General features: G+C 40.7%; 4 protein-coding genes across 5 annotated transcripts; all 4 read right to left on the reverse strand.

Moving 5' to 3' along the window:
- Positions 1 to 663: 663 nt before the first annotated feature.
- Positions 664 to 3,937, reverse strand: LOC139435794 (centromere protein T-like). Of its 2 annotated transcripts, none has more exons than XM_071206678.1 (6): positions 3,253 to 3,937; positions 2,579 to 2,839; positions 2,417 to 2,495; positions 2,096 to 2,263; positions 1,862 to 1,966; positions 664 to 1,029 (listed from the first exon to the last, which is right to left on the reverse strand). In XM_071206678.1, the coding sequence occupies exons 1-6, from the start codon at positions 3,935 to 3,937 to the stop codon at positions 903 to 905; spliced, it is 1,425 nt and encodes a 474-aa protein (XP_071062779.1). In that variant the 3' UTR covers positions 664 to 902. The 2 variants fall into 2 exon arrangements, with proteins under 2 accessions (XP_071062779.1, XP_071062777.1); XM_071206676.1 differs by having other exon boundaries at positions 2,096 to 2,266.
- Positions 3,938 to 3,944: 7 nt separating this feature from the next.
- On the reverse strand, positions 3,945 to 8,061 carry LOC117464592 (myb-like protein X). Its single transcript, XM_071206675.1, has 8 exons — positions 7,693 to 8,061; positions 7,005 to 7,128; positions 6,784 to 6,922; positions 6,609 to 6,693; positions 6,222 to 6,352; positions 5,969 to 6,017; positions 5,719 to 5,846; positions 3,945 to 4,801 (listed from the first exon to the last, which is right to left on the reverse strand). Exons 1-8 carry the CDS (start codon positions 7,776 to 7,778, stop codon positions 3,945 to 3,947), a joined length of 1,599 nt encoding a protein of 532 aa, XP_071062776.1. The 5' UTR covers positions 7,779 to 8,061.
- A 4,979-nt stretch (positions 8,062 to 13,040) lies between these two features.
- ndufa4b (NDUFA4 mitochondrial complex associated b) lies at positions 13,041 to 14,914 on the reverse strand. Its single transcript, XM_034107711.2, has 4 exons — positions 14,763 to 14,914; positions 13,682 to 13,770; positions 13,480 to 13,540; positions 13,041 to 13,349 (listed from the first exon to the last, which is right to left on the reverse strand). Exons 1-4 carry the CDS (start codon positions 14,802 to 14,804, stop codon positions 13,293 to 13,295), a joined length of 249 nt encoding a protein of 82 aa, XP_033963602.1. The 5' UTR covers positions 14,805 to 14,914; the 3' UTR covers positions 13,041 to 13,292.
- Positions 14,915 to 15,989: 1,075 nt separating this feature from the next.
- On the reverse strand, positions 15,990 to 26,469 carry LOC117464903 (protein FAM117A-like). The gene is made up of 8 exons (XM_034107656.2): positions 25,797 to 26,469; positions 24,746 to 24,891; positions 23,986 to 24,099; positions 23,546 to 23,662; positions 22,474 to 22,602; positions 22,190 to 22,376; positions 21,256 to 21,409; positions 15,990 to 17,625 (listed from the first exon to the last, which is right to left on the reverse strand). Exons 1-8 carry the CDS (start codon positions 25,918 to 25,920, stop codon positions 17,361 to 17,363), a joined length of 1,236 nt encoding a protein of 411 aa, XP_033963547.1. The 5' UTR covers positions 25,921 to 26,469; the 3' UTR covers positions 15,990 to 17,360.
- Between the last annotated feature and the right edge of the window lie 602 nt (positions 26,470 to 27,071).

Here is a 27,071-nt window from a genome sequence, read left to right on the forward strand (position 1 = left end):
TTATTGTTTTACCTTGATATATGTGTTTTTGCATCTTTTAATTTTGCCTTTCACCAGCACTGTACATTTCCATGCTGCCTGTGGGACAAATAAAGTATTACTGATTCTAAAGTGTGTGTGGGGGTTTCTCTCCATATTTCTTCTCTTCTTTGCCTGATTGTAAGAGATAAAACAAAACTTAGTTATAGCTATGTTATGTTAATTCAAACACCCAGCACACCAAGATTAACAAGTGTAGACTAATAAAGATTTCATTTAATTATGATGTAGATGGAATCACACTGAAGGTCGTTAATACATCTTCAACCTTGTGTCGAGTGGGTGAGGTTTTATTATTTATCTAGCTGGTAGGCAACCTCAAGCTTTGAAATAATTAGTTGCACCAGTTCCCCCGATCGTGATACGGGTTAGTTGCAATTAATTTCCCAATCTAGAAAACGCACAGGACAGTATGACCTGCCAGGGATAAGAAATCCCTCTGAAAAGAAAATGGTGCCTTTCTTTTCCAATATATTCCCAAACAAGCCAAACTACAAAACCCTTTTATCCAAAGCCTGATGATTCTGTAAATGCACAATTTTAAATGCTATCACAACACCTCACATGGGCTCCACATGCATCATTACTGGTTTTCATACAGATAAAACGTGTGATTCACTGAATTTATTTATTCACAAGGGTCAACAAAGACAGAAAATGAACTTTTTTTCAACAAGCCAATGCTTCCAAAGAAAAAAGTACACATAACAAATTCTTGTCAACACATATTTACACATTTACAGACATTTTAATACTCTGATTAACATTTCAACATTTCACGGAGACCTCAATTGTCCAAATCAATGGCAGTGAAGTCAAATGTAAAAGTACAAAATAAAATCTAGAAGTATAGAACACATTCATCACCGCTTTTTAGGAATAACAACATTTCCGCTGGTTGCTATGGGGATGAGGAGTTTGCGCTGTTCCATACGAAGATATTTTTCAATCAGCACTTCCACTGGGACCGTGTCAGTCACATGTCCCTGCCTGAAAAACAAAAAAATGGTAAGTAAAATGACTAAAGTGTCAGAAATTGTTGAGGTGTACTGTTCAGTGTTTCCCACAGAATTTGATTCTATTTGTGGGGGCCGTCTCGTGTCTGCTACTTCAGACTAAACGTGGAGTCCGAGTCTGCCATCTAGAGGTCGGTATTATCCAGTGTTTTTTTTTCTTCTTTTTGCTACATAATAGTTGTCCAAAATCATTCTGAAAGCATTGTATTAATTACTTTTTGCTGTGTACTTGTCACCATTTTGTTTTGGTTTCGACTGTCGGCCATCATGAATTATTGTTATCTGAAAAGGCATTTAATTTGATGATTGACCCTTTTGTGGACTGATGTCTCTGGTCTGTGTTACGAATGTAACTCTTTTATTAAAGCTTTTTGCAAAAACCAAGGGTTAAATAACTGTGTTCATGTTTGCCAAAAACACACCATTAGGGTATAATGAGTTTAATTTGTGCTTAAATTGCCAACAAATAGGCAAAAAAAAGTCCATAGGGACTTGACAACTGGAAGGTCACCAGTTCAAGTCCCGGCAAGACCAAGTGCTACCGAGGTGTCCCTGAGCAAGGCACCGTTCCCCACACTGCTCCCTGGGCGCCGTTCAAAATGGCAGCCCACTGCTCCTAACACTAGGATGGGTCAAATGCAGAGGAACTGTTTCGTTACTAATACCTGTACTATTTAATGACAAGACATGGCAAACATTCCCTGCTGGTGACCATAACACAAATATATTAGTTTTTATCTTTCAAAACGACTGATCCCCAAGTCATTAGTGTTTTCCTTGCACAGATGAGCACAAATCACACTTACCTTCTCAACAGAAGTTCAGCATCTTCAACCTCTATGATTTTTCTCTTTGCATGAAGCGCATATGTCTCCAAGTCCTCCGCCAGTCGGTCGAAGTATTTATCCATTCTGGTAAAAACATGAATAATATATATATAAAACGAAGCTAGTGTGTACTGTAAATGGTAGAAATCTATGGTGTCCTAAACACATTACAGTGCAATATTATTGAATTAAAGGCAACGTTATATTACTTACATATCTTTTAGGACAGGGTACACATCGGGAGAGACTTTTGTTTTGGCGAAGTGTTTGAACACGTCCATCAGGTAGCTCTTAGGAAGGTCAGTCTGCTTTTTAGCCAGCCCTTTCCTCTTCTTTCTCACTGGCTTTGGTTTAGGAACAGGAATAGCTTCCCCTGTCCTACTGCTGACATAATACATAAATATAAAGTCAGTAACATAGTAGATGATAAACATACAATCACTTTAAACTATACAACTGACATTCTATATGCTATGATGTAAAAGCCCAGTTTTTATTTTTAAAAATTAGATTGTAGCATAAAATGCAACTTACCTTGCTTGAATATTCTGAGGTTTGGGATGAAAAAAGCTCATTTTCTGTCTGACAAAAGCTGGGGTCTTGCTTGGGATCGCTGAAGATTTTGGAAAACAAAAAACACATTTTACCTCTATTCACAATTGACTTTCAATAAATGAAACACTAACAAAGACTAACCATCACTGTCCTCCTCCTCGTCCTTGTCCTCCTCCTCCTCCTCCTCCTCCTCTTCCTCCTCCTCCTCCTCCTCTTCTTCCTCAGCAGCTTCTTCAGGTGAGTTGTCATTCAGGAGCCTGTCTTTGGTTTCATTCGCCAGCTCCGGAAGATGAAAGGAGTTTTCTTTATCAGCGCCAGGGTCGCCGTCCGTGTAGGAAGCGTGTGTTTCAGGGCTTCCCATGTGCAGGCTGCTTGGTGCTTTAGACTTACCATCAGACCATCCTGAATGCAAACAAAGCTGTTAAACATTGAACTTTAAAATACTCTGACATGCAGCCCTGAGAGGAAAACGGCTGTATTTCATTTAAACTTTTCCCCCTTTTATTTCCCCAATTTGTCCCAACACATGTTTGACAATTTAGACATACTTAAAATACAAAAGCAAAAATATATTAATGATTTTTAAACATAAAAAAGGACAAAGATAAGTAATGTGACAATTTGAAAAATGTATTAATAATTCATTAGATATAAAGAAATAAAAAAATCATAATAAGAGGAATCTATTGGGGTTTGGATGCAGCTCAGTCAGCTTTTGCAGGATGGGTTTGCTTGAGTATGTTTTAAATGTGCTGACTTGCTGCTTCTCATGTAGAAAGCATGTCAAAAGAGATTCAATATGTGGACGTCCTCACCTTCCTCTGTGGCGTGGTCCAAGTCTCCAGCTGCCTCAGTGACGGGCACGACGAGGGGACCCTCAGAGCGAGGAGCCCTTCTGCTGGTGTGCTCCAGGTCTTGCTCTTCCTGTTCCGACGGCTGCTGCTCGGCATCTTCCTCCGAAGGCTTCCCATCATGCTTGTCTTCAGGTTGAGAATCAGCCAACTCGTCCTCCACTTCCTCTGCAGGAACCTCTTGTTCACTTTGATCATCTGCAGTCTCCTCCTCTTCCTCAGACGGAGACTTTGCTGCATCCTCTTCAGGTTCAATATCAACTGCAGCTTCTTGAGCGTCTGGTGCAACCTCCTCTTCCTCAGACTGAGACATGGCCTCTGCAACCTCTTCAGGCTCGCAATCAAGTCCATCTTGTTCTTCAGTTTGAGAGTCACCTGCAACTTCTTCCTCTTCAGTTTGAGTGTCTGGTACAACATCCTCTTCAACCTGGGAATCAACTCCATCTTGTTCTTCTTCAGTTTGAGACTCTGCTGCAGCCTCCTCTTCCTCAGATGGAGACCTGACTGCAGCATTCTCCTCATTTTGAGAATCAGCTTCACCTTCCTCCTCTGTTGGAGCTTCTACATTGTTCTCCTCTTCCTCCATAAAAGTATCCAGGGATTCAGCTACACGTGCCTCTTCCTCGGCCACAGTTACATTATCTTTCATTTGATCATCACCTGTGTGCTTCTCTTCCTCCCTTTGAGATATAGATGCAGTCAAACTTCCATTTTGAGGTTCGGCCCCCCCCCTCAGTTGGGAATGCATTCACTGACTTTTCTTTCCCCAGCTCCACCTCCACCTGATCCTCCTCCACCTGATCCTGCTCCACCTCCATCTGATCCTCCTCCACCTCCACCTGATACTGCTCCACCTCCACCTGATCCTGCTCCACCTCCACCACCTGATCCTGCTCCACCTCATCCTGCTCCACCTCCACCTGATCCTGCTCCACCTCCACCTGCTCCACCTGATCCTGCTCCACCTCCAATTGATCCTCCTCCACCTGATCCTGCTCCACCTGATTCTGCTCCACCTCCACCTGCTCCACCTGCTCCTGCTCCACCTCCAATTGATCCTCCTCCACCTGATCCACCTGATTCTGCTCCACCTCCACCTGATCCACCTCCACCTGATCCACCTGATCCTCCTCCACCTGATCCTGCTCCACCTGATCCACCTCCACCTGATCCTGCTCCACCTGATCCTGATCCACCTCCACCTGATCCTCTACCACCTGATCCTGCTCCACCTGATCCTGATCCTCCTCCACCTGATCCTCCTCCACCTGATCCTGCTCCACCTCCATCTGATCCTGCTCTACCTCCATCTGATTCTCCTCCACCCTCACCGTCGGTTTGTCCCGAGTTGCGGCTATTGATAAGTTGTCGGTCATGGCGCCAGGCTGGGCGCAGAGCGCCTTGTCACAGTGGATGATGTCGGACGTGATGTCAGAGTCACAGAATGTGCTGAGGCCAAGAGTGAAGCCCTCAGAGGAGGTGGTCTTACTGAGACTCCACCGGCTCGTCTCTCCTGGGTGACAAGAAGAGAGGGAAAACGACAAATGAAGTATCAGCAGCATCCCTAGCGACAGTACTTGCAAATAACCTACAATATTGTTATTGATACGCCACTAGTTGAGCCTCCCTTCGTAAAACAGCTATCGGCTCCCTTCCTCCTGCTTGCTCATGTAACTGGGCTTTAGCTCTAAATGTACACACTGTATACCTGGTCGAAATATTCTTGAGAGCCAAATTTAGACGTGAATTGGCCTTGTGTTCTGTTCAAACATTAGTCCATTTAATTTTTCTGTAAAATAAATAAAACAAAAATAAATATAAAAAAAATTATGACACATTTTGAGACCTATTAGAATAAAAATATACTCTGGGTAAAACTAGTGGGTTCTTTCATTGTTATTGACATTTTAAAGCCTAAATGGTCAGCAATTTAATTCATTAACATTAAAGGTGGGGTAGGTAATTCACTTCAGAAACACTTTTTGTTATATTCCATGGAATGCTCTTAACATCCCGATAGCAATAAATATATTAAGTGCTTTGACAATAAATACATAAAAAAAATGTCATCTGTGGAAGCCGTAGCGCTGTAAAAAGCACGCCCAATCATCTGAGCCGGCCCGGCTAAAATAACTGCATGGCCTACCTGCCTGTCAGCCTTCCATCTGTGCACAAACTTATCTCGTGCCCTCAGTGGTCATGTTCATGTTCGTGTGTGTTGGAGGAGGGACTCTGTAAGGAAGGCTGAAGGAAGGGGCAGGTTTTTTCCGGCTGCATAGTTTCTAATTCTAGCACGCTCGAGCTGGTTTCTCCATTCTTACATACACTACCTTTAAGTTAACTTGTTCTTTTTAACAGATATATTAGCAAATTGATCTAAAAGGTACATTTTTGAGTAGTTACAAAGAGTGTTTTTTTCATTGTAATCACCTTCCATCGACCGTCTATCTACAGCAGCGTCAAATCCTGCCACTGAGATTCTACGGCGTTGTAAAGCTCTTCTCCGCAGGCCCATTCTCTCACTCTGAACTTCCACAAAGGGGGTTTTTAGAGTGGGACTGCAAAACAGAATGGAGAGACCGCTTAGTTATATATTCACTCATTAACATTTTAAAAAGCAATGTAACTTTTTATATGCATAAAAAAACGACACAACTTTGAAGTTTGTTATTTAATTTACCTTGACAAAGTAAGAGATGATTGTTCTGTTTCTTTATTTTCCTTCAGATCTGTAAACACAAGCATTCATCATAAAACCCAGACATTAATAAAATACACAAGTGTTCTCATAGTTCATATGTTTCTACATCATCATCTAATTCTTGTAGCAGGAGTATACTTAGTTCAATCCAACCCTATTGGAAGTCTGTCAATTCAACAACACCCTCAGGATCTTACTTTACACCACTACTCAGGTGTTGCTTGAACCTTACCTGGCCTGGCGTCAAGACGTTTTTCAAAAGCCGACACATCAAAGTGCAGATGTCTCTTCCTGTTCAGTCTTTTTTGGGTACTCGCTGCACCAATAGTTAAATCAGGCAAATCCAACCCTGACAGCTCAATACTGAAAGTGAAGCAAATATTAACCTGTTAACACACAACACAACAAATGTCTGCCGGTAGCATACAAACTGTCAATGTTGCTGAAGAGAGAGAAGATCAGGGTGGATGTTTTTTTGTATCAGCTTTGGACTGAAAAAGTAAAATATTTGAAATAATCATCCTGGTCATCCCAAATGTCAGCAATGTGCAATTTCCCACACACACACACACACACACACACACACACACACACACACACACACACACAAACAACTCACCTGCGACCCTTACTCGAGTCGGCTGAAGATGACTGTCGCCCATCTGATACGGCCCTCCCATGAACCATAGGCGTACTCACAGGCTCTGAATCACATGAAAGATTAGACGATTAAAAAAAAGGGCCGCAATCAGCTGCAACATTAGGTGTGAATAAAACCCATGCCATGCACATACCTGTCTGCAGGATGTTCTTGAGTAGGTGCCTCGGTGTCTCTCCATCCTCCAACAGCATTGAGTTTACTGGAGGGATGTTACTCGATCTGAATGAGCGAGTGACCCTTCTCGTGGCATTCAGGGATTGCATGGATATACTCTGGAAAGAAGGTCAATAAGTCAACCTTAAGAAAATCCACAGCATGTCCATGATCAGCACAAGCTCTGCCGGCCTTCCTCACCTTTCGTAGTTTGTGTATCTGGCTCTGCTGTAGGATGGCCTTTGGGGTTTGGGGAACAGCATCTTTGTTTCTCAGTCGACTGCTGCTCCTCCTGGTCGCGCTGGCACTCAGTTGTTGAGAGGCACTTAAGACAAGACAGATCAATATTATTAAAGTTTTAAAATCCTTAATTTAAGTATGATTAAAAAAAGAAACATTATTTTTACAATAAACACTTGAAATCATGAAGGTGATTTGAATGACATTGTAGAAAAAGCATACTTGGGTGTTAAATAATTTATATATGTTTCAAAAACCGAAAAGGGGGAAGATCTTGGGTAGGTAAAACAAGACTTTGTATATAATGTAAATAAAAATAAATCATGTTTGAAATGAAAACAAGCACAACTTTGATAATAAAATAGTAAATCCAAGCTGATCTACTGAGGAAACCATGTGCATCTTTGGATATATCGGATAATATTGTGGTTGGTTATTATAATTATTTCCATACAGGGTATTAAATAATTGAGGCTTCCTTGTTTTAACATGCTGGTGTTACGAAAACCACCTTATATTTTCTAGTTATGGGAGGAATAACGTTAGCATTTATCAGAGCTAGCGTTCATATTCAAAGCTTGTAACAATAATAACAACAGACTTCGCTAGTTATTTCAAGACACATTTAGTTAGGGTTAAGGTGAAGTACCTGCGGGTGAAGGGGGTCCTTGGTGTCTCGGTGCTGAGAATTTGGGTCAGCAGGACCCGGGCAGAAAGGTCCTCCGTCGGATCCATTTAGAAACAGAGCCGGTTATTTTTGTTTTACTCCCAGACGGTCAGCTGGTTAGCTCAGTTTAGCTAACGAACGTTGTTCACAGTAAACAGTAACATAACCCTTGTTAAGCTGCGGCTCTATATACACAAAACCAGTCTAACAAACGGCGTTGAGCTAAATACCGCCTCAATTAACACACAGCTTGTCTAATTAAACATGTGTTGACTGTCTAATGTTGTTTCTTACAGCGATGGTTGTGGTTTCAACGGATTTACTCCTCAAACTGTCCCGCGTTATTTGTAAGTGAAATATCGCGAGATTACGAGTTTCTTCTTCTTTTACATCTAAAGCGTAGTTCTTCTTCTTCTTCTTTGCTTTAATGGCGAGTCGCAACCACTTGGAGCATTATCGCCACCTACTGTTCATTTATTGAATCTTCATGTTAAATCTTTGTCTTCCGATATATAAAGCTTCAGACCAGTGTTTTTGAGAAACTTGAAGATGAGTTTGTTAACTTCATTTCTTGAGTTACTTGCGAATATTGACTTGAAATCCATGTCCTTAGTGTTATGTTGTTCCATTGCAGTTTTCAGAATGAGTCTTTTTCTGGTATATTCCGCGCAGCTAAAGAATAGTATTGTCTCTGATTGTTGGCAACCATCACAGTTGCCAGTTGGATGTTTTCCAATCAGATGGAGTGATGAGTTTAATCCAGAGTGACCCAATTGTATCCTGCTGATAATATTCTGTTCTCTTCTATTACTCCCCCAAGTGCTTTCCATTCCTACTTCCATTTGTATCTGGTATAAATGTCTTCCTTTAGTGTTACTGTCCCATAACTTTTGCCATTGTTGCTTGATAATAACGTTCGTAAATGATTTGACTTCTGCTCTACTGATAGGTAGGCCTACTATTAAATCAATTATTTGCTTTCAATCCATTTTTTGCCAGTTGATCCACCACCTCATTATCTCTAATACCCACATGCGCTGGAATCCACACAAATTGAACAACAATTCCCGACCTATACATGATGTGCACAATTTCATGCAGAATATCCTGACGACAGAATGACGATAAGTTATTTATACTCTCCAAAGCTGCGCTGGAGTCAGAGCAAATGACCACTCGCATTGGCTGTAGCCTACTTCTTCTATCCACTGAAGTGCTGGTGAGATAGCCATCATCTTCACTATGTACACTGCGATGTGATCACTCGCTCCCTTTTTCACTTTGACCTTTAACTCAGGAACATAAAATGCACAACTAGTTTTACCATGTTCTGAACTTTTGGATCCATCAGTAAATATGTGTATAAACTGCCCATATTGTTCATAGAAGTGTTCATGTAAGCCTGCACGTTGATTTTATTTTTCTTTGAATGTAACCGTTTCAATAAGGATAGATCTATTACAGGTTGAGGTATAACCATGGTGGAACCGCTGATATCAACAGTCGGACTAATATTCCATTCTTTAACTTTTAATTCCTTACATAATTCCGAAACACAAAAACTTTCTTTTTTAATTGTGTTACTTTCCCAACTTGTTTTTACAGTTTGTTTAGTAGCCTATAGGGTGAGTATCTTCATGGCCCTGTAGATTTGCCCAGTAATGAACAATTAACTGTTTTGGTATTTCTCCGACCTCTACCTGAAGTGCAGACACTGGTGTAAATCTGACTGCCCCATAACATATCCTTGTGCCTGGACTCTATCTAATTTTTGCAGAGAAGAGTATGCTGAACCATACACTACTAGTCCATATTCTATGACTGATCTAATTAAGGCTCTGTACGTTCCTCAAAGCAGCTTTATCAGCCCCCGACGTTAGTGCCTGCCAAGCACCTCATAACATTTAACACATTTTTACATTTATCTACTACTTTATCAATATGAATACTCCATGTGACTCTCTCATCCAGCCATATTCCCAGAAACTTAAAAGTCTTCACTTTCTTTAGTTCTTGTCCATGAAGTTTTAACCTAACCTCCTCACCTATCCTTTTTCTCGTAAAAAATAAAGTTTCAGTTTTTTCTACCGACAATCTAAACCCCCATGTCAGAGAGACAATCTTTCAATTTCTGTAATGGCTTCCTGAATCTTACCTACAATATAATTTACATTTCTACTCCTTTTCCAAAGAAAGAACTGATTGACTTTTTGGTTTTAGTCGAGGACGACCAGCCTTTCTTTTTCTTTCAATCCTCTGGGCCAGGTGAGCGCAGCAACATGAGTCCATTTGTACGTTTGGATGGAGGTGTTCTAGGGAGATTACTGTGAGTGGATAACACAGAAACACTGAAAACACTATCCTGGGAAGTCTCTAAGCCATCCTCCTCATTGTTTATCAGCCCTGGGAGACAGCTGAGGCCCCTCCCCCTGCTGTTGGGACAGACTGAGGAGGGCTGTGTCGCCGTTTGCTCGACATTGGGCCAGGACGGTGGTTTCATTTCTTATAATGGTTAGGAATGGCGGAGCAGCACTGGAGGCCATCTGGACATTCTGTGTGAAAAGAAAACAATGTAGACAGACTTATCAACAGAGTACTAAATGGTAATTCAAAAGCAACAGCACATGCAAATTCTGATAAAACATTTTGACAATACTTATACTCAAAAAGTGTCTGATTTTATATATCAGTTTACTCATCACATCAATTCAGCTGTGTCTCAAGGGAGCTTTCTAAGAAAAACTATGTAGTCCAGGTTTTCTTAAATTGGGCTTGAGGCTTGACATGTTGAACAAAAGCCCTATTTTACAAACTAGGGGTGAACAAAATGTGTGCATTAACCAGGCAGGATGTATCTGAAACTAAATAATGTTCTCAAAATTGAAACTTTACTCATGTCCAGTAAATAAAGTGGCTGAAAGAGACACAAAGATACATCACATATGCCAAAGTGTAGGGGAAATTCAATGGATATGGTGCAATATTTATTGTCAATGTACATCATTTTGTTAGGTGAATCTAAACTCAATAAAACTATCTCCTGAGTTGTCACCAGTTTGTTCCTTTGTCTCTACTCCTCAGCTGTACTTCATACCACAGACCCTTAATTGTCCATTTCCATCTACACACCTGTTTCTAATTCATTCCTCTGCCTTTCCCTTCTTGCCCTCCACCTGACCTGCATCACACACCTGCTTATTAGATCCTGCTGCCCTCATACCAGCCAAGCTTCTTTGTTCCTCCACAGTTTATCATGTGTTTATGTGGCTGCGACCTGCCTGCCAGACCTACTGCCATTGTAAGCATTCAAATAAGTCATGTAACTGCACCAGGCTGCCAGTTATCAGTTGTTTTGAGGTTATTCCCTGCAATAGTTACATTTAAAAACAGTTGAATAATAATATATATTTGTTTCCCCCGCCTACAATTGACAACTACATGTGTTCCCCTGAATGCAGGAGGAAAGGTGTGTCAAATAAGAATAGATATGGACGTAGTTATTTGATCAATGGTTTCTGATGAGGAAGCTGCTGGTGGTCATGTTTTTTATTTGATAAAGTATATGATATATGGATATCTGTACCTTTGCATGTGTCTCTGGAGGTGTCAAGACATTCAGCAACATGCCATCTTTGAGTCTGTACCACCAAAATGGAAAAAGGCATCTGACACATGGGGAAAAAGTCTCCAGAGGATGGTCCCTCATCAGTAGCATTGCCTGTCTGCACTGTTTCACGAGCAGTGGAGGACTTTGATGGAAGAACAAGGGCCTCTAAACTGCTGTCTCCATTAACAACAAACCCACTATGTCCATTTTCGACTTGCTTCACTTTGCTCTCAGCCTTTTGGTCACACTTACAACTGGTGAATCGTTCGTGCATACATGGTTGCCATAAAGACGTTGCATTACCACTGACTAGTGGATAAATAAGAAAACTACATTTTCAAAACCAAAAAAACATTATTACTAATGTAAATATTTGTATAGGAAAAGGGGAACATTTGAAAAAGTTGTGTGAGAAAAACATAGTTTTTTTTAATAAGATCTCTTGTGGATTTTTTGGATAAATACATACATGTGGGTGTACAGGTGTATATACAGCTACATATATTTGTTATATATTTAACATTTTATTCGAGATTGTAAGCAACAGCATTTCGATCTCCCTGTCTGTATCACACACACAGGAGATTGACAAAGTGGATTTCGACAATATGGTGGTGTGGCATCATTCCAAACATTGGGTTAATTAATTCTGTCCTCAATCTTAGTATGTTACTTTCTTGTCTTGTTCTGTTTATATTCCTGCTGCTAAATAAAATTAATACTAAAAAATACTATATTTCAATGTGTTACTGTAACAGCACACTCTGCTGGCTGGAAGAAGAAATAACAGCTAATGGTGATAGAAACAGGAAGATGACTAGCTCTTACTGGAAATGATGAAAAAAAGCCAAAACTGTGGCACTGTGTTTTTAGAAGCTTAAATGTTAGTAACTTTGCTTAAATTAGAGTAATTAATATTTGATTATTGGTGAACAAGAAATGTGCATGTCTGATTGTCTGCTTATATTTTGGTCTTTGTCAGTATGTCCACAGTTAACAGGTCATATCGGAGTGTTAAAGTAGGTAAGAATGGAGAAACCTAGAAATCTAGTAAGCTAGAATTTTAAAGTACACAACCGAAAAAAATCTGCCCTTCCTTCAGACTTCCTTAGGGCACAAGATGGAAGGCTGACAGGCAGGTAGGCCATCCAGTTATCTGCCGTGGGCCGGGCAGATAACTGAGATTTCTTTTTTCCAGCGCCACGGCTTCCACAGATGAAATATTTGTATATATTTATTGTCAAAGCATTTAATTTGTTCATTGCTATCGGGATGTTAAGAGCATTCCATGGAATATAACAAAAAGTGTTTCTGAAGTGAATTACCTACCCTACCTTTAACATTTGGAAAACAAAATGACTTCAATGCTATTTGTAGAAAAAGATACATCTGAGTGGGAAATGCAAAAATGTCCTAATGTAGCAAACAAGAAAAAATAAACTGAGGGTTAATCAAAAACAGACTCAGTGGTGGTCTCCACATCTGACTTGCTGTAGTGTCACTGACATGGACGACAGTAACCTCATGAAATCAAAGCAGCTGCAGTTTTCAACCGCTGCTGTCCATCATAGATTCTCAGCAGACTAAAAAACCACAATACATGTCAGGAAATGACTGGATTTCCCCTGAATTAGTAATACAAATATAATCATCTCCTTGTGAAACCCTGAGGATGTAACTATAGTCAAAGCAGCTGTGTACTTAAAAGAAATACACATGCAAGAGAGATTGAAATAGTTTTAATTATCAACACAACATCAAAAATAAATTCATCAATTAGTATAACAGGTGGTTGCCTGTTTTATTCATATAGTAATTGATAAGAGTATGATCCCTTTCCCCCTTCACACTGAAAATGACTGAATGAGTTCAAATGATTCAACCTTCGTTCTGTGTCATGGGTTTGTTTTTGGATTTGGCAAAAAGTGCAACAGCTTTTAACACTGACGATAGTGTCAGAGAGGGAAGTGAAGATTTAGAAATCAGGCCCTTCCTTCTTCAGCTTGGAGTAGTCCATGTTAACTGTGAAGAGCTGCAACACAAAACAAATGTGTGAGGGCGGCAATATGGACTTGGAGGCAAGATGACAGAAACGATATGGACTATGGATTAAACCAAGCAGCCCTTAGTAATTTATGCAAAATGTAAATAAAGGTGTATACTTTGTACTGCTGATCAGGCTTCATGTTGTTCCAGGGCTCGGGGTTGTTCTTGCGATCCCATCTGAGAACAAAACAGTTTCAAAACTCTTTAACATGACATCAGAGATTTTATTGAAAACACACACATAAAAGAGCTAACTAAGTCCTTAAGAAAACACTATGTCTGTAGTTGTGTCATTTATTAGACGTGATAGAGACTTACGAGACATCAGGGTTTCTCAGAGCCAGCCGACTCAGGTACGCAATGCTCATGGCCGCCCCGCCACCGATGAAGACGAAGAGGGGGATGAGCTGTGGGGCAAGGACAAGAAAATGTAATCACACACATACTATTTATAACTCACAAGAAATAACGATATTCTGTTAATCATCTACTCGTATTCGGTTTCATAAGGAAAGATAAAAAGTGAGAATACAGTTTATAAATACAGTATATAGAATAATCTCATGGTTGTTTGCATTGCATGTCACTAACCACTTACATACGATTTCACTTTCTATATAGGCCTATGTTTAATCCCCTCCATCCTTGCCTCCTCAGTGACAATAAAAGAGCATTTACACAGTGAAGTGGAAATCTGACACTGTTTAAAGGACAAACACGGTGGCACCCTGTGGATTATTAATATGGACTCTGCCGTAAAGCGAACCGGGTGCCCTTGGATAATCAGACATGCATTGCACTGGCATCAGGCCAGGGGGTCACACTGCACTAGGCTACGTGCCGTACAGAACTGCATACATGGCTGTGCACATGCGTACATCGACCCACACCGATACCATATAGGGAAAAGAGATTTGGTACTTTTAACAATTAAAACGATAGCTCCTGTTTTAATGGGGATTTATTTCCAGCTCTAAACATGTACAACGCCTTTAAAAGGAGGATATCCCAATAAACGGAATGTTGTGATGAGATTGAGAAATTAAGATCAATATTATTAATACAAATAAAAATCATGATCGGGGGAAAATATCGATTACAAAGTTATTTTATTGGCGTTGTATTGCCTTTATCGTCCATTTCCTCCTCAAATCTGCGACGATAGATTCTACATTCATGCAGTCATATCATAAAAACCCTAAATGTTGTAAAACTCAGGTAATATATCAATAACTTAAAAATAAAAATGTTGGCTTAATTAGGTGCGGTTGTTGGGAAGCATGCGCGATCATCTCGTCCTCAACACCCCGTTCAATGTCACCGGCTCGATCTTGCGTTATCGATCTCATCATGTAATACATAAATAAATAATAATAAAATAAACATGTTAAGGACTCACAGCAGGGTGGCTCTTGAGCTGTTTGGCGATGACCCACAACATGCCGGTGAATCCTCTGGCAGTCTGAAGTGAATATCTATGAAGAGAAACGCGCGCTACAGCAGAGCAGCTCCTCCACAGTCAGACAGTCCCACAATGCACCGCTAACAGCTGTATAAGGTACCCTTCCGCAATGTGGATCAAGTGTGGTACAGCAACTGCAGCTCTTAAAGAAAACTCCCCTGTCCTTATATAACTTTAACCTACACACCAGAAACAGGAAAAAAGAAAAAACATAATCTCTCATAGTCTGCCTTTTTGACATGCTGTAAGGGACCAATTACTTCATTATAAGAGTATAAACCTACCTCACACATTCTGATTCTTTACATTTTAAGATAGAGTTTTGCCACCGTCGCCACACAATTGTGTTGCTTTTTTTGTAGCTTTCAATCATAGCATATGATCTTCATCAGTAGGAGGTTTACCAGAGGTGTGAGAAGTACCAGAGTGTAGGAATACTCTGTACAAGTCCTGCCTTTAGTAACTCAAGTAAAAGTACTAGCATCAAAATATAACTTTATATATATATATTTAATATACCAAAAGCAAAAGTAGGCCCATTTCAGAATAATGATATGTTGTTATTTTAATCATTGATGCAATAAAGTGTTATGAAGGCTGGTAAGGTGCAGCTGCATTTTGCTGCAGGTGTAACTTAAGTCTTATAAAACTAAAGTGTTGATTATATGTCACATAATTAATCCAAATCGGCAAAGTAATTAAAAGTATTAAATAAATGTAGGAGTAAAAGTACACCATTTACCACTGAATTGTAATAGAAGTAGAAGTAGGGGTACAAAGTAGCATAAAATGGAAATACTCAAGTACAAGTATCTCAAAATTGATAAGTACAGTACTTACACAGTACAGTAAAAGTACTTAGTTACTTCCCAGCACTTAAGTTTAGCTATGTTCTTTAAACAATTGTAAACTTTAAAATGTACATTTTGAGGGACCAAAATAATTCAGTTTTCTTTTTATAAACCTTTAACATCTAGCCGATCTTTCAGTATTGGAAAATTGACCCTACAGGAGAATAATTTAAATGATAAATGTGTAGTTTACAGTAGACCCAAATCAAAGCTAGTTCAGACTGCAGCTGCAACACCTCCCTGCAGACATGGTGAACCACAGCATTAAGAGTTAGGACTTCAGACCAGTTAAATAAATCGCAAAGACAACACGTTATCAATTATATATTTATGTGGACAGAACACAGAACCTGAGATAACAGAACGTCCCCAGCATCCACACCGCTTCATAAAACATTGAAATTGAGGCTTATTTGGAACATACAATGTTTCAATCCAACAGCATTTCACCTGGACACTAAAACTAGAAGTCAAACAATCCGACTATTAACTTTCAATCCACGTGCACACACACAAACAAAACTCCGGTCAGGATTAAGGTATGGAACAAACGTCTCCACATAAAAACCCTCTGCTGAAGTGCATAAAAATCCACCCGATACAGTATACCATGCCTCAATTATACTGACAGAACAAAACTAAAAGTAAGAGGTTTTTTTTTTTAGCTTATGCTGCAGGTAATTGGAAAAGGATGTAGAAAATACACATTACTACTCTTAAAGTACAAAAGTGAATATAAAAATAAGAATTGCGACTCAAAAGTAGCATTTCATTTGTGCAAACATGTCTACCAGAAATAAAACTATTTGAACATCAACTTGTCAGATTGGCAGAAGAACGTCTTCAGAGAATTACAGATGACAAATCTACACCACTAAAACTGGTTAGGTAGTCAACTAGGCTGCGAAACCTTATATCTATAAACAGCACACATCTATAACATCAAGGAATAACAGGGTTTTTCATCCATTAACTTGTGCTGTTCTCTGCACGTAAACAATATGACAACAAAAATAAACATCTTTTAAAGCAGGAATGCATGAGCTGAAGCATTTAGGTATTGAATCTACCAAAGTCCAACAACTGGAAAATTCCCTTCAGTCTACAATAATCTACATTTTTTTTTTTCTTTTTAGGAAAATAAAAAAAGTACCCAACTGATTTGTCGTGCTTTGTACACCAGCAACAGGTGCAACGTAACGTTAGGTAAGAAGAATTCTAGATAAATATCTTTGAATACTTAAAAACAAGCAATCTTATCCGCACAGGGTGTTTCTGACTCGACTGGAAAGATGACGCACTGCAGTTTAAAAACCAGTATAATAATATAAGTTTGTGTCATGGCTTTCTTTGGGGAAACATAAAAACATGTGAAGTTAGGGGGCCAGTCATCCAACAGAGGTCTGCCCTGTCTCTCACACTTGTGTGTTTGGCCAAAAATACATCTTTGGAGTGACAGAAATGCCTTAATTTAGAAATATCACAATGCCCGGACACCAAAAAGAACAAGTAGCTCATAAAGCAAATCCATTGGATTGCATAGAATATATTTGTTTCAATATTATAATTTGTTTCTCAACATAAGATTATTTTAAACCTGTATAGATATGGAATGGTCCTTTCCTAAAAAAGCAAATATTTGCATTACGCATTATAATTTCCACAGAAAAAGATCTGCAGCTGCTCAGAAGGCGAGACCCTCCCCAGAGCTCTCTCCCACCACAGCGGGGGAGGTGCTGGGGGGGTCTGGGAGAGCCTGACCCATCCCCTGGCTGGAGCAGGAGCCTGCAGGGGAGACAGCCAGGCTGCGGAACAACATGTCCATGGAGGGGAGCAGCGGCCTCAGGAGGCTGACAGGGCAGAAGGCGGAGCCCCCATAGGGGGTGAAGTTCACCTTGTTGGGGTCCGGGCAGGAGGAGAGGAGGGCGGGCATGGGTTGGCGTGGAGAGCTACAAGACAAGAGGAGGGGCTTTAGGAAATTGAAGATAGGAAGATAAACCTTTATTGATAACCCGGAGGAATATGTAGGCTTCACTCTGTTTTACACACACACACAGTACAAATGGACAGGTGTATCGGTGCACACGTGCATTTTAAGAGGTGCCAGTGTACATATAGACGAGAACCGGAGACCCTAAGGTTCTCAGGACAAGTCTAGTTAGGACAGACTGAGCCCCTGACCCCGCATTGCGTTTGTTTCTCCCGACAGGATCCGCAGATTTATTTATTCATTCATTTATTTAACAGGGACAGTGCACATTAATGAACATTTCTGTAAACGTGCCAGAGTTAGCCAAGAGGCTATTTTTCATCTGTAGTCCCTGGACAGATTTTAAAAGTCAACCTAAAACACATTTCATTTTAAACAAGTAAATACAATACATTTAAAACAAGCAACAGTCATTACTGGGATACTTAAATAAAACAATTTAAAATATAGAACATTAAAACAAAACAAAAGAACATGTTAAAACACAGGCCGTGGGTTGTAAGGAGCAGAAGATTGGGTCAGTGTTGGCAGAGCTGATTCCTCACTAACCAGGTTTTGAGTTGGGATTGAAAGTGAATGTGGTCTGGTCTCTGATTGGAGGTGGGATCGAGTTCCATCGCTGAGCAGCTTCAACAGAAAATGAAGACTGACTGAAATAACTTTTTCTGAGTGGAATAATGCAATCTCCTCTCGCTGCACCTCTTGTTACCCGAGTTGCAGTTGTGCGTATGTTAATAAACTGTCTAAGAGGAGGTGAGGTAAGGCCGTTGACAATCTTGTAAAAAAGGCAAGCATTTGGATGTTTAATGAGGTTTTCCCAGCTTAGCAAGTTGTATCTTTGGAGTATTGGGCAGTGATGCGAAAAAACAGATTTGTTGTCCAGTATTTTGAGTGTTTGTTTGTACAATGACTCCAGTGGTTTTAATGTTGTTGTACTGGCATGTGACCAGGTAGTTAAACAGTAGGTGATGTGTGAGAGAACCACACAGTACATCAGAGATGCCTCAATTGACATGTAATCTCTGGTGAACCTAAAATTCGACAGACTGAATTTGACGCTATTACATATTTTTTTAACCTGAGCCTTGAAATTGAGTGTTGAATCAGTCACGACTCCAAGGTATTTGTATTGTGACACCACCTGCAGCCTCTCCCCTGACACAAAAACATCTGACGCAACACAAGAGGACTTTGTTTTGGTGAAGAAGATGCATACTGTTTTACAAATATTTAGTTTCAAACAGCATTGTTCCAACCAAGTTGAGAGGGCGGTGTTCCTTCACGACAGGTTTATGAGAGTCACTTTGCCCCCCTGTGTTGGTCACCAAGGACATCGGTTAGTCCAGGGTGGGCGTCCTCTCTAGTGTTGCACGGTGTACCGATACTTGAAAGGTACCGCGATACCCTGCCGTTAAAAACGTTACGATTCCTCCGTTTCATTAGTATCGGTACTTTAAGAATGACGGGGAAAAGTACTCCGGTGAGAAAGCGCTGTTTTAATAAGAGCCGTGTGTTCAGCGCTCTGCTCCGCGCCTGCAGTCCCTCCCTCTCAAGCACGCTCCAAGTGCTTCCCCTCTCTCGTGTACGCGCTAGCTGCCAGAGCATGTGAGAAAAGGAGAAGCATGGCTGCAAGCGGGAGTGCAACTGCCGCTGAGCCTCGGCTTGTTGGCAAAAAAGACGCCAGAAGCGAAATTTGGAAGTATTTGAGCTATATCTCTGACAGTGAGGGCAAGCCTACGGACACCACGAGGCCCGTCTGTAAGAAATGTATTCATTTTATTTAATACGAATTCTTGTCATTTATTTTATTTATTGTTCTCATTGTTTAAAAGTGTGTGTTATGGTTCTTGTGTGAAATAAAGCACAATAATTACATTTAAGACCGTTTCCCTTTTTTTAAGAAAAGTATCGAAAAATAAATCGGAATCGCAATTCTTGACTTGGTATCGAAACCAAAATGTTGGTATCCTGACAACACTAGTCCTCTCCTAGTGTTAAGAGCAGCCATTATGTAGCCAAGTCCCTACGGACTAAGCCGCCACCACCCAAAAACAACACCTTTATTTGGTTAGACAGTTATTTTAACCATCAATGATATGGTTAGTATTCTGGTCCCTTACAAATTAACTAAAAAAGTAGTCTCTCCTCAGGATTTAAGGGTTTACCAAAGACTTCAACACATTACAAGTTACAGACTCACAAAAGGGAAAGACACATATTTATAACAGCAGCGAGAACTGTAGCATTTTATCTGACAGCTTTGTAGATTAAATAAATCATAAATGAATAAATAAATTCTGATGTGTAGGAAAAATAGGTCCATCTTCCCAGTTGTATATAAAGTAACAGGGTATATGCAGGAATCCTGAAGTCAAATGTAAGACCTTTTAAGGCCTTCTTTAAGACCCTTTCCATACATTTTAAGACCTCATCGCCACTTGGAGTTTTAACCGGTTACCTTGGCGACACACTTCACCTCACATTGACTATACACAGTATTGATTGTCCTTCCTCCTTATCTTCCAACCATTTGGACGCAAACTTGTATTTCTCCATAACGATGTTGTTTAACAACCGGCGTAAACGGGCCTTCGCGCTATCAAGCAGTAAGCGTGCGATGTCCTGTTCAGATGACGTCACATCCAACGGGATGCCATCAATAAACTACACAGAATCACACTGAACACCTACGCAATGATTACATTCAGGCAGACTGTAGAATAAAACCTCTTTGGACAATTTATATACTTATTGAAAACAAGCTACAAAATGTAATACCTTGGAAAATGCCTCTTAATACTTTTTAAGACCCAGCGGACACCCTGAGTATATAAACATGAGCTCCATCATTACAAGATGCAACATTAGGGCAGTAAACATTATTGCAATGATAATTATAGCATAGCACATTCTGAAATGGACTATTCTGCATAATAAGTACTTCAAGTGTACATATTATGGATATAAATGCAGGACTTTGGCTTGAGCAGAAGTTTTACACTGCAGCTAATTTCACATCGCAATATACAGGTTGAGTAAGAACAAGACTTAAAAACAGGAAGTATTGTTGTCATTAATGGTACAGTTGTTGTTTTAGTTTGAAGACATTGTTCCTTTGATTTAGTTCTAAATATACGTGTGGTCACGAAAAAAAAAAAAGGCTAATGTATAAACACCAGAAAGCTTCCACGCAGTTTGAATTTATGTTTAATATTTGGAATTAATTAAATAGTTTATTGCAAAAAAAGCCCTTTATTAGCTACCTCTCTGGGTAGAGGTTAAGGAAAAACATCTAAAATAGGAAATCTGCCCAGTTTAAGCAACAGTCTGTTGAAAGGCATGTAGAGAGCTTGTATAACGTGTGTGTGTGGCTCCAGAGGGAGCTGTGATGAATTGCCTTGAGTGTGAGTGAAGAATACAAGTTTGAATTGAAAACAGAAACAACCGGGGCTCTGGAGCAGAGACCTCTGTAGCTCAATGCCGCCCACTAACAGAACACACCCAAATCTCCAACGGTTGGCTTTCAACTTGCATTGTGGGTAATGTAGGCGCCATGTCTCCATTTTGTGGAGATGGGGAACGCACATACCTGCTTTCCTCCCAGACTTTGACCCTCTCGCAGCCCTCTGGCGGCTCCCTCTGGAAGCAGCAGCTCTTGTTGGGCCCCGGGGAGGACGAGAGGTCGGCCTCGTTCTGGGAGGAAAACGGAGACAGGAGGCACATCTCTGCTCCGTCTGTCAGACCTGAAGACGGCAGAACAAAACCACAATATATCAATGATTCATTAAACTTTCATAAACAGTTTGTTCCTGGGATTTAATGGGGCAGACAAGCCGAAAAACATGTTCTGGGCTATAAAAGTGAATCTGTGGCTTAGACATAACATCACTTCAGTTAATTATTAAACAAAATTGATTAGTCAACCTTTTTCAAATTCAACCATGTACTACTTAAATGGTTCAACTCTAATACAATAGTGTACGTATGCAGATACAAAGTAGTTTCAGATCGGTCACCGACTAAACCACCAAAACAACCCGTTGGTTGGTAAGGAGGTGTAGCTGCAGTCAGTGTTTACCAAGATAAATGCAGGTTGAATCCTTACAGTAAAACGGTCTGAACCATCAACATGAACCGTGTTAAAAGCGGTTAAATGCTTTGCCCCACCAACATGTTTAAAATGTCTTGTTTTTTTAAATGTATTCCACGGTGTCAATCTGGAAAGAGGCTACAATGGAGTGTGCACAGACATTACTAGTCAAGTGTCTGCTGGGGGAACAGGTTTAGCTGATGCCTGTGAGACTGCACGGTGGTTCTCTCATTGTAGGTTCTGTCCGAGTGGTTTGCCAAATCGAGGCCATGTTTTGAGAGAAGTGCAAGTGGCACAGCAGTTACTTTCCCTTTCTGGTCATTTAATCCAATGTATTAAAAGCTATGTAAAGCAGAAACGTCCAGGTAGATGATTGAAGGCATAGGATTAACTCAGACCTCCAGCTTCAGTGAACTACCACTAAGAGGCTAACCTTGTTGCACATCCAGAGGTGCATCTTCAGGGTCTGGTGGGGAATTGGAGAAGTGTGTGGGAGAGGAACTGGGTGAGGAGGACAAGGGTGAGGAGGACAAGGGTGTAGTGGCGGGGTCACTCTGAGATCCACTGCTGCGGCTCTGCGAAGGAACCGGAGCCCGGTGGCCGTCTGGAACCTCCAGGAGCTGAGAATATGAGCAATGTCAATAACGTCAGCCTCCATTATATTACATGCTATCTTGCAGGAATCTTGTGTGCTGAGGGAGGGTAGGGGGCAGTTACCCTGTGCTGAGGGTGCGCTGGCTGGCAGATGAACATGCCCTCCAGCTCCTGGTTGAGTCCCTCCACACTGCAGCGCAGCCGGGGGACCAGAGTACACAGGGGGGCCAGGGGGATGGGGATGGGCTGAGTCTGAGGACACAAACAAAGCAAATGGCTTCATTACTTTTGAGGGCTTTGACGGATCGAACACCTCGTGTGTTTTTATACAGCTAACAAGTCAGTGTCACATGTTTGCTCTAATTGTTAAGCACTTTGAGCTACACAAAGATGTCGCATAAATAGAGTTTATCATCGTTACAAATTCTGAAAAACTCTTATGCAGCAATAGAGGCAGCGATAACTCGACCTGGCGATTAGGATCGTTTCCTGCAAAAATTAAAGACGCTATTTTCACACTCCCAAATATTGAAATGTCCTCTTTACATCATATTTAAATAAATGTCTTGGACTGACCAAACTAGTTATTAAAAAAGTCATTACATATTTCGTGTATGTGTGAAAGCAATATATAAAATTAACCCATTAACCATCATTATGGACTCTGAGGAACTAGGAAGGAATTTATTTGAAACTATTCCTGACTAATCTAGAAAATAATCGGTTAATCGACTATGCAAATCTTTGTTTCAGAAAAGCCAATTCAACTTAAGTTAAATATGAAAGCAACATGTGTTAAGGGACATAAGGGGGTGGAGGTCCTTTTCAAAAACTCTTTTAACACTTAAGGTATTAATGAGGCTTCTAGCTGTTCTCATTGGTTTGTAACGTCACCACAGTTTGGTGTGAAACCGCCTCGGCCCGGTGGACTGAGGCGCCACAGAACTGAGCAGACCAGCTGTGCTGAAAAGCAGAACTACACATTTCATTCTGAAAGCAGAAGCAGTGTGATTTAGTAGTCTTCCTGTTGCTTCAGTGTTTTATTTAATTCACTTCCTGCGATGAACTGCATATCAAGGTCACGTTGATGAAGGTAAACCAGTGATGCTGCACTGATGAAGGAATATCTGTGAGCACCCGCAAGCACAGAGTAATTGGTGCGGTGTGTTTGTGTGTGGGGATGATGCCAAGGTACCCGAGTAGTTCCTAAGCTACAGCTCCCCTGACGGTATCCACACTGGCGGTCTTTGTCGTGCCCCCCAGAGACGGCAGGTTTGCTGCGCTGCTGCAGCTGTTGTTTTAGTTTAGAGATCTGCAACGAACACAGGTTATTGTCAGTCAATCAGCTTGTACACACACAAACACTCAATTACAAATTTCATAACAAGGGTCCCCTTCAGAAGCATGTTAGCGGCTATAATCTGATTATGTGGTGGCTTAGATCAAATATATGATGAGGAGTGAAGCTCAAAAAAAGGGAAGTCTCTTTGCAGATGAGATCCTTTGGTCTCCTGTTGCTCAATGTTGTCAAAGTAATTGAGTCAGGCCTTTCCCCCCCCCCAGAGCTTGCTCTCTTCGACATTCAGCTGGTTGATACAAACATACGTTGCGTAATGCAGTAAAGTCGAGATTCACCTCTCGCAGATGCTCAGCGCTGCCCCACGATGCCGATCGTTTGTGGCTGCTGCTGCTGCTGCTGCTGCTGCTGCTTCTTCTGCTCTGGGATTTATCAGACCATGAGTCTGGGGTCTAGGGAGTGAAAAAGACAACTATAAATAATAACAAATAAGATCACATGTGTCTGAAAAATCAGCTTATACACATCATAGTTTTAGCCTAAGCTGCTGATCATATAACAACATCACACAGACTGGAAATCATAACTATTAAGTCACACAACATTTCAGGACTTCACACATCTTTTGACAAAAGTTGCACACTTCATGCTCAAAGGCTGATCTGCAGCCACATCACATCATCCACACCCACAGACTTTATTCACACTTGTGACAAAGCGAAAGAGCATGGAGAAACTGAAAAACAAAGAGGGGGGGGGGGGAAGGAGGATGTGGGCAACAGAACAGCCGTGGCGAGTGCCTGCACACAGAGCAGCACAGAGGATGGGTGCAGCCAAAACGGCCTCATCAGCTGACTTCAGGGACAGTTCTCATGGCTGTGGTTTTTGCTCTGCAATAGCTACGCGAGCACTGGACCCTCCTTCTTTCTATCTCCTAGCAACTGGTTTCTCCTCTAAAATCTGCAACCTAACGTTTAACATGATTCAACCCACTAAAAAGTTGTTAACGACCTTCAAAACAAAACTATTACTGTGGAAACAGCTGTGGTAAAGTCATGCATTCCACTCATTTCAGCACTTTCTTCAGCAGGAGCAGACCTGGGTGGACTTGTCCTTGCGAGACGGGCTGCTCGACCCCTCTGGTTCTTTGGGCCAGTGTCCCTGTAGGTACGGCCCGATGATGGCGTCCAGAGACATCGTCCGCCTCATGCCAGAGCTCAGCTGGTGCGATTTGGGCTTTCCAGCTGTTGGGAAGAGAAAACATTTACTTGACATGCAGCAACAGATTACTCTGCTGTAGCTTGAGTTTGCATCAGACTGTTGAAAGCTGAATACCGTTTAGCATTGTTCTCCAATACTAAGCTTTATAACGGTGGTTTTTACTTTTGTGTCAGATACAAATATTACTTCTATTAAACAACACCTATATCAAAAATATTAAATGTGTCCAAAAAGGTATAATTCGGTTAAAGTTGGCACACTTTAGGTCACCATTAACAACACCTGGGGCTGAAATGATAAAGTTGAATAATGTTTAATTGAGTAGAAGATTTGACATTAATGGCACAGTTGTTTATAACTTGTTAATCATAATAAGTAAGTAATTTATTTTTAGGAAAACTAGCAAACATTTGCTTGTTCTAGCCTCAAACTTTAAGATTTCCTGTATCATTTATCTGACTTTAGTGAAAAAAAATATATGACTATCAGGGAACTTCTGTTTTGTATTTCAAACTATGAGAATTCAATGTTTACAACAAGGTATCTACCAGATAAATGGACAACAAAAACAAGAATTCATGGCAGATCATAACCATAGGGTTGTATCTTAGTTTCTTAATACTCACTGTTTGACTTGCATATAAATCAATACAATACAGCCATGTAACAATGAATAAGTAGATGAAAACTTCCTTGTTGAAATAATTGATTATTACTAGTTCACAGAGTTCCTCAATCACAGGGTCTTTACTCGATCATGTATGTCAAATGATAACTAATTAGAAGTTATGTTAGCTTGTGTAAAGCCAAGTGTTTATTAAATTGCATTACACAATGTAGGCATTTTTTTAAAGTCCGATTAAGAGTATACTAATCGACACAGGATCAGTTTTTAATCCACAAAGTGCGACAGGTGTGGAGCTCATACCTGTCTTTCCATCTCTCCGGTGTGATCTCGGCTTGCTGGACAGCTGATAGGGAATAGTAGCCTTGAGGGGCTGTGGACCCAGAGTAACCCCCCGGATCTGTCCCACTCCACATGGACCAAACATCGTTCCAGAAACAAATCAGGGACTATGTGGCTGAAAAAAGCAGTGGATATCAGGTGGAGATTGGGGGCGCTCTGTGGAAACACTGGTGGCTAAATCACCAGCTGCAACCCTTCCTCCACTGGTGATGATGACCAGAACTAAAAAACCGTTACAAAAGTCGGCCTTAAGTCATTTAAATATAATTTCCAGGTTGACACATCCACCAGCTGCACTTAACTCGACAGATGAGATGTTACTAACAGCCTGAGATAAAGTGATCCTCGGCGGTGATCATGCTTTTTTTCTGGCTTGTGTGCGAGTTAGCAGCCTAGCAAGCAAAGTTTCTTTGTGAGGATGTTGAGATATTTCACCCCGTTGTCGAACAAGGAAGCAGCTCCAGTTTCAAAAAGTAACTTTAGGGTCAACCTCTACGTCTCCTGACCAAACCTGGAAGTATATTTCATTATGTTTTTTCGGGCTGTTGAGGGTTTTTGTGGCCCGAAAAGTTGCGAGGTGGCCACAGTAGTTTTCCCCTCCGCGTTCTTGTCTTTACTCCAAAACACCTCCACCACCACGCTGGTGTGGATTTAATTATATGAGGGGCGGGGTCCGACTCAGAATCTTACTTTCCATTGGTTGATGGAGCCCTCGGCTTCAATTCTATTGGACAATCCCCCATCAATCCGTCAAACATCGGACAATGTTAATTTCTGTCACCGCCCCCAATTCATATCTCATATTAACCGATTTTCGCCTTTTAAATACGTGTTAAAAAACAACTTTACATTTATTTAGTATGTTGGATTACAGATGGATTACTTCTTAGAACTTCGTCAATGGTTGAAGCCTAGACGACGACGACGACGTATTTAAAGGGCCATTGTTTGCAAGGTTGTTTTTATTTAGTTTTTTAGGTTTTTGAAAATAAAAATCATGTCGCCTTCAGAGTTGTCTGGAGTCTGGGCCATTTTCAAACGCATTTCATACAGTCTAAGATTTGTATATACTACTGTTTTAATGTTTGCTTACTAATTATTACTAATACTAATTACTTTATTATTATTACTTTCAAAATATTGGTAGGCTACAGTCCAGTGGTACAATGTTTTAAACACTATTAGTTGTGATGTAAAGTATGGGATCTGTAGTTTATAGGCCCCAATATGGGCTAC

This window comes from Pseudochaenichthys georgianus, chromosome 19 (genome assembly GCF_902827115.2).
Source record: "Pseudochaenichthys georgianus chromosome 19, fPseGeo1.2, whole genome shotgun sequence".
NCBI classification, from domain to species: Eukaryota; Metazoa; Chordata; class Actinopteri; order Perciformes; family Channichthyidae; genus Pseudochaenichthys; species Pseudochaenichthys georgianus.

Excerpts from the sequence above, each read along its gene's own strand:
- LOC139435794 (XM_071206676.1), bottom strand. The coding sequence starts at position 3,937 with ATGAAAGATAATGTAACTGTGGCCGAGGAAGAGGCACGTGTAGCTGAA. Across the intron at positions 2,496-2,578 it reads CGAGGAGGAGGACAGTGATG|CGATCCCAAGCAAGACCCCA; the intron begins GTTAGTCTTTGT and ends CAAAATCTTCAG. Across the intron at positions 1,967-2,095 it reads TACCCTGTCCTAAAAGATAT|AATGGATAAATACTTCGACC; the intron begins GTAAGTAATATA and ends TGTTTTTACCAG.
- LOC117464592 (XM_071206675.1), bottom strand. The coding sequence starts at position 7,778 with ATGGATCCGACGGAGGACCTTTCTGCCCGGGTCCTGCTGACCCAAATT. Across the intron at positions 6,923-7,004 it reads AGATACACAAACTACGAAAG|AGTATATCCATGCAATCCCT; the intron begins GTGAGGAAGGCC and ends CCTTCTTTCCAG. Across the intron at positions 6,353-6,608 it reads GACTCGAGTAAGGGTCGCAG|TATTGAGCTGTCAGGGTTGG; the intron begins GTGAGTTGTTTG and ends CTTCACTTTCAG.
- ndufa4b (XM_034107711.2), bottom strand. The coding sequence starts at position 14,804 with ATGTTGTGGGTCATCGCCAAACAGCTCAAGAGCCACCCTGCT. Across the intron at positions 13,771-14,762 it reads AGCTCAAGAGCCACCCTGCT|CTCATCCCCCTCTTCGTCTT; the intron begins GTGAGTCCTTAA and ends CTTGCCCCACAG. Across the intron at positions 13,350-13,479 it reads AGCCTGATCAGCAGTACAAA|CTCTTCACAGTTAACATGGA; the intron begins GTATACACCTTT and ends TTTGTGTTGCAG.
- LOC117464903 (XM_034107656.2), bottom strand. The coding sequence starts at position 25,920 with ATGTTTGGTCCATGTGGAGTGGGACAGATCCGGGGGGTTACTCTGGGT. Across the intron at positions 22,377-22,473 it reads CAGCGCACCCTCAGCACAGG|CTCCTGGAGGTTCCAGACGG; the intron begins GTAACTGCCCCC and ends TCATATTCTCAG. Across the intron at positions 17,626-21,255 it reads AAAGTCTGGGAGGAAAGCAG|CTCTCCACGCCAACCCATGC; the intron begins GTATGTGCGTTC and ends CTTGTCTTGTAG.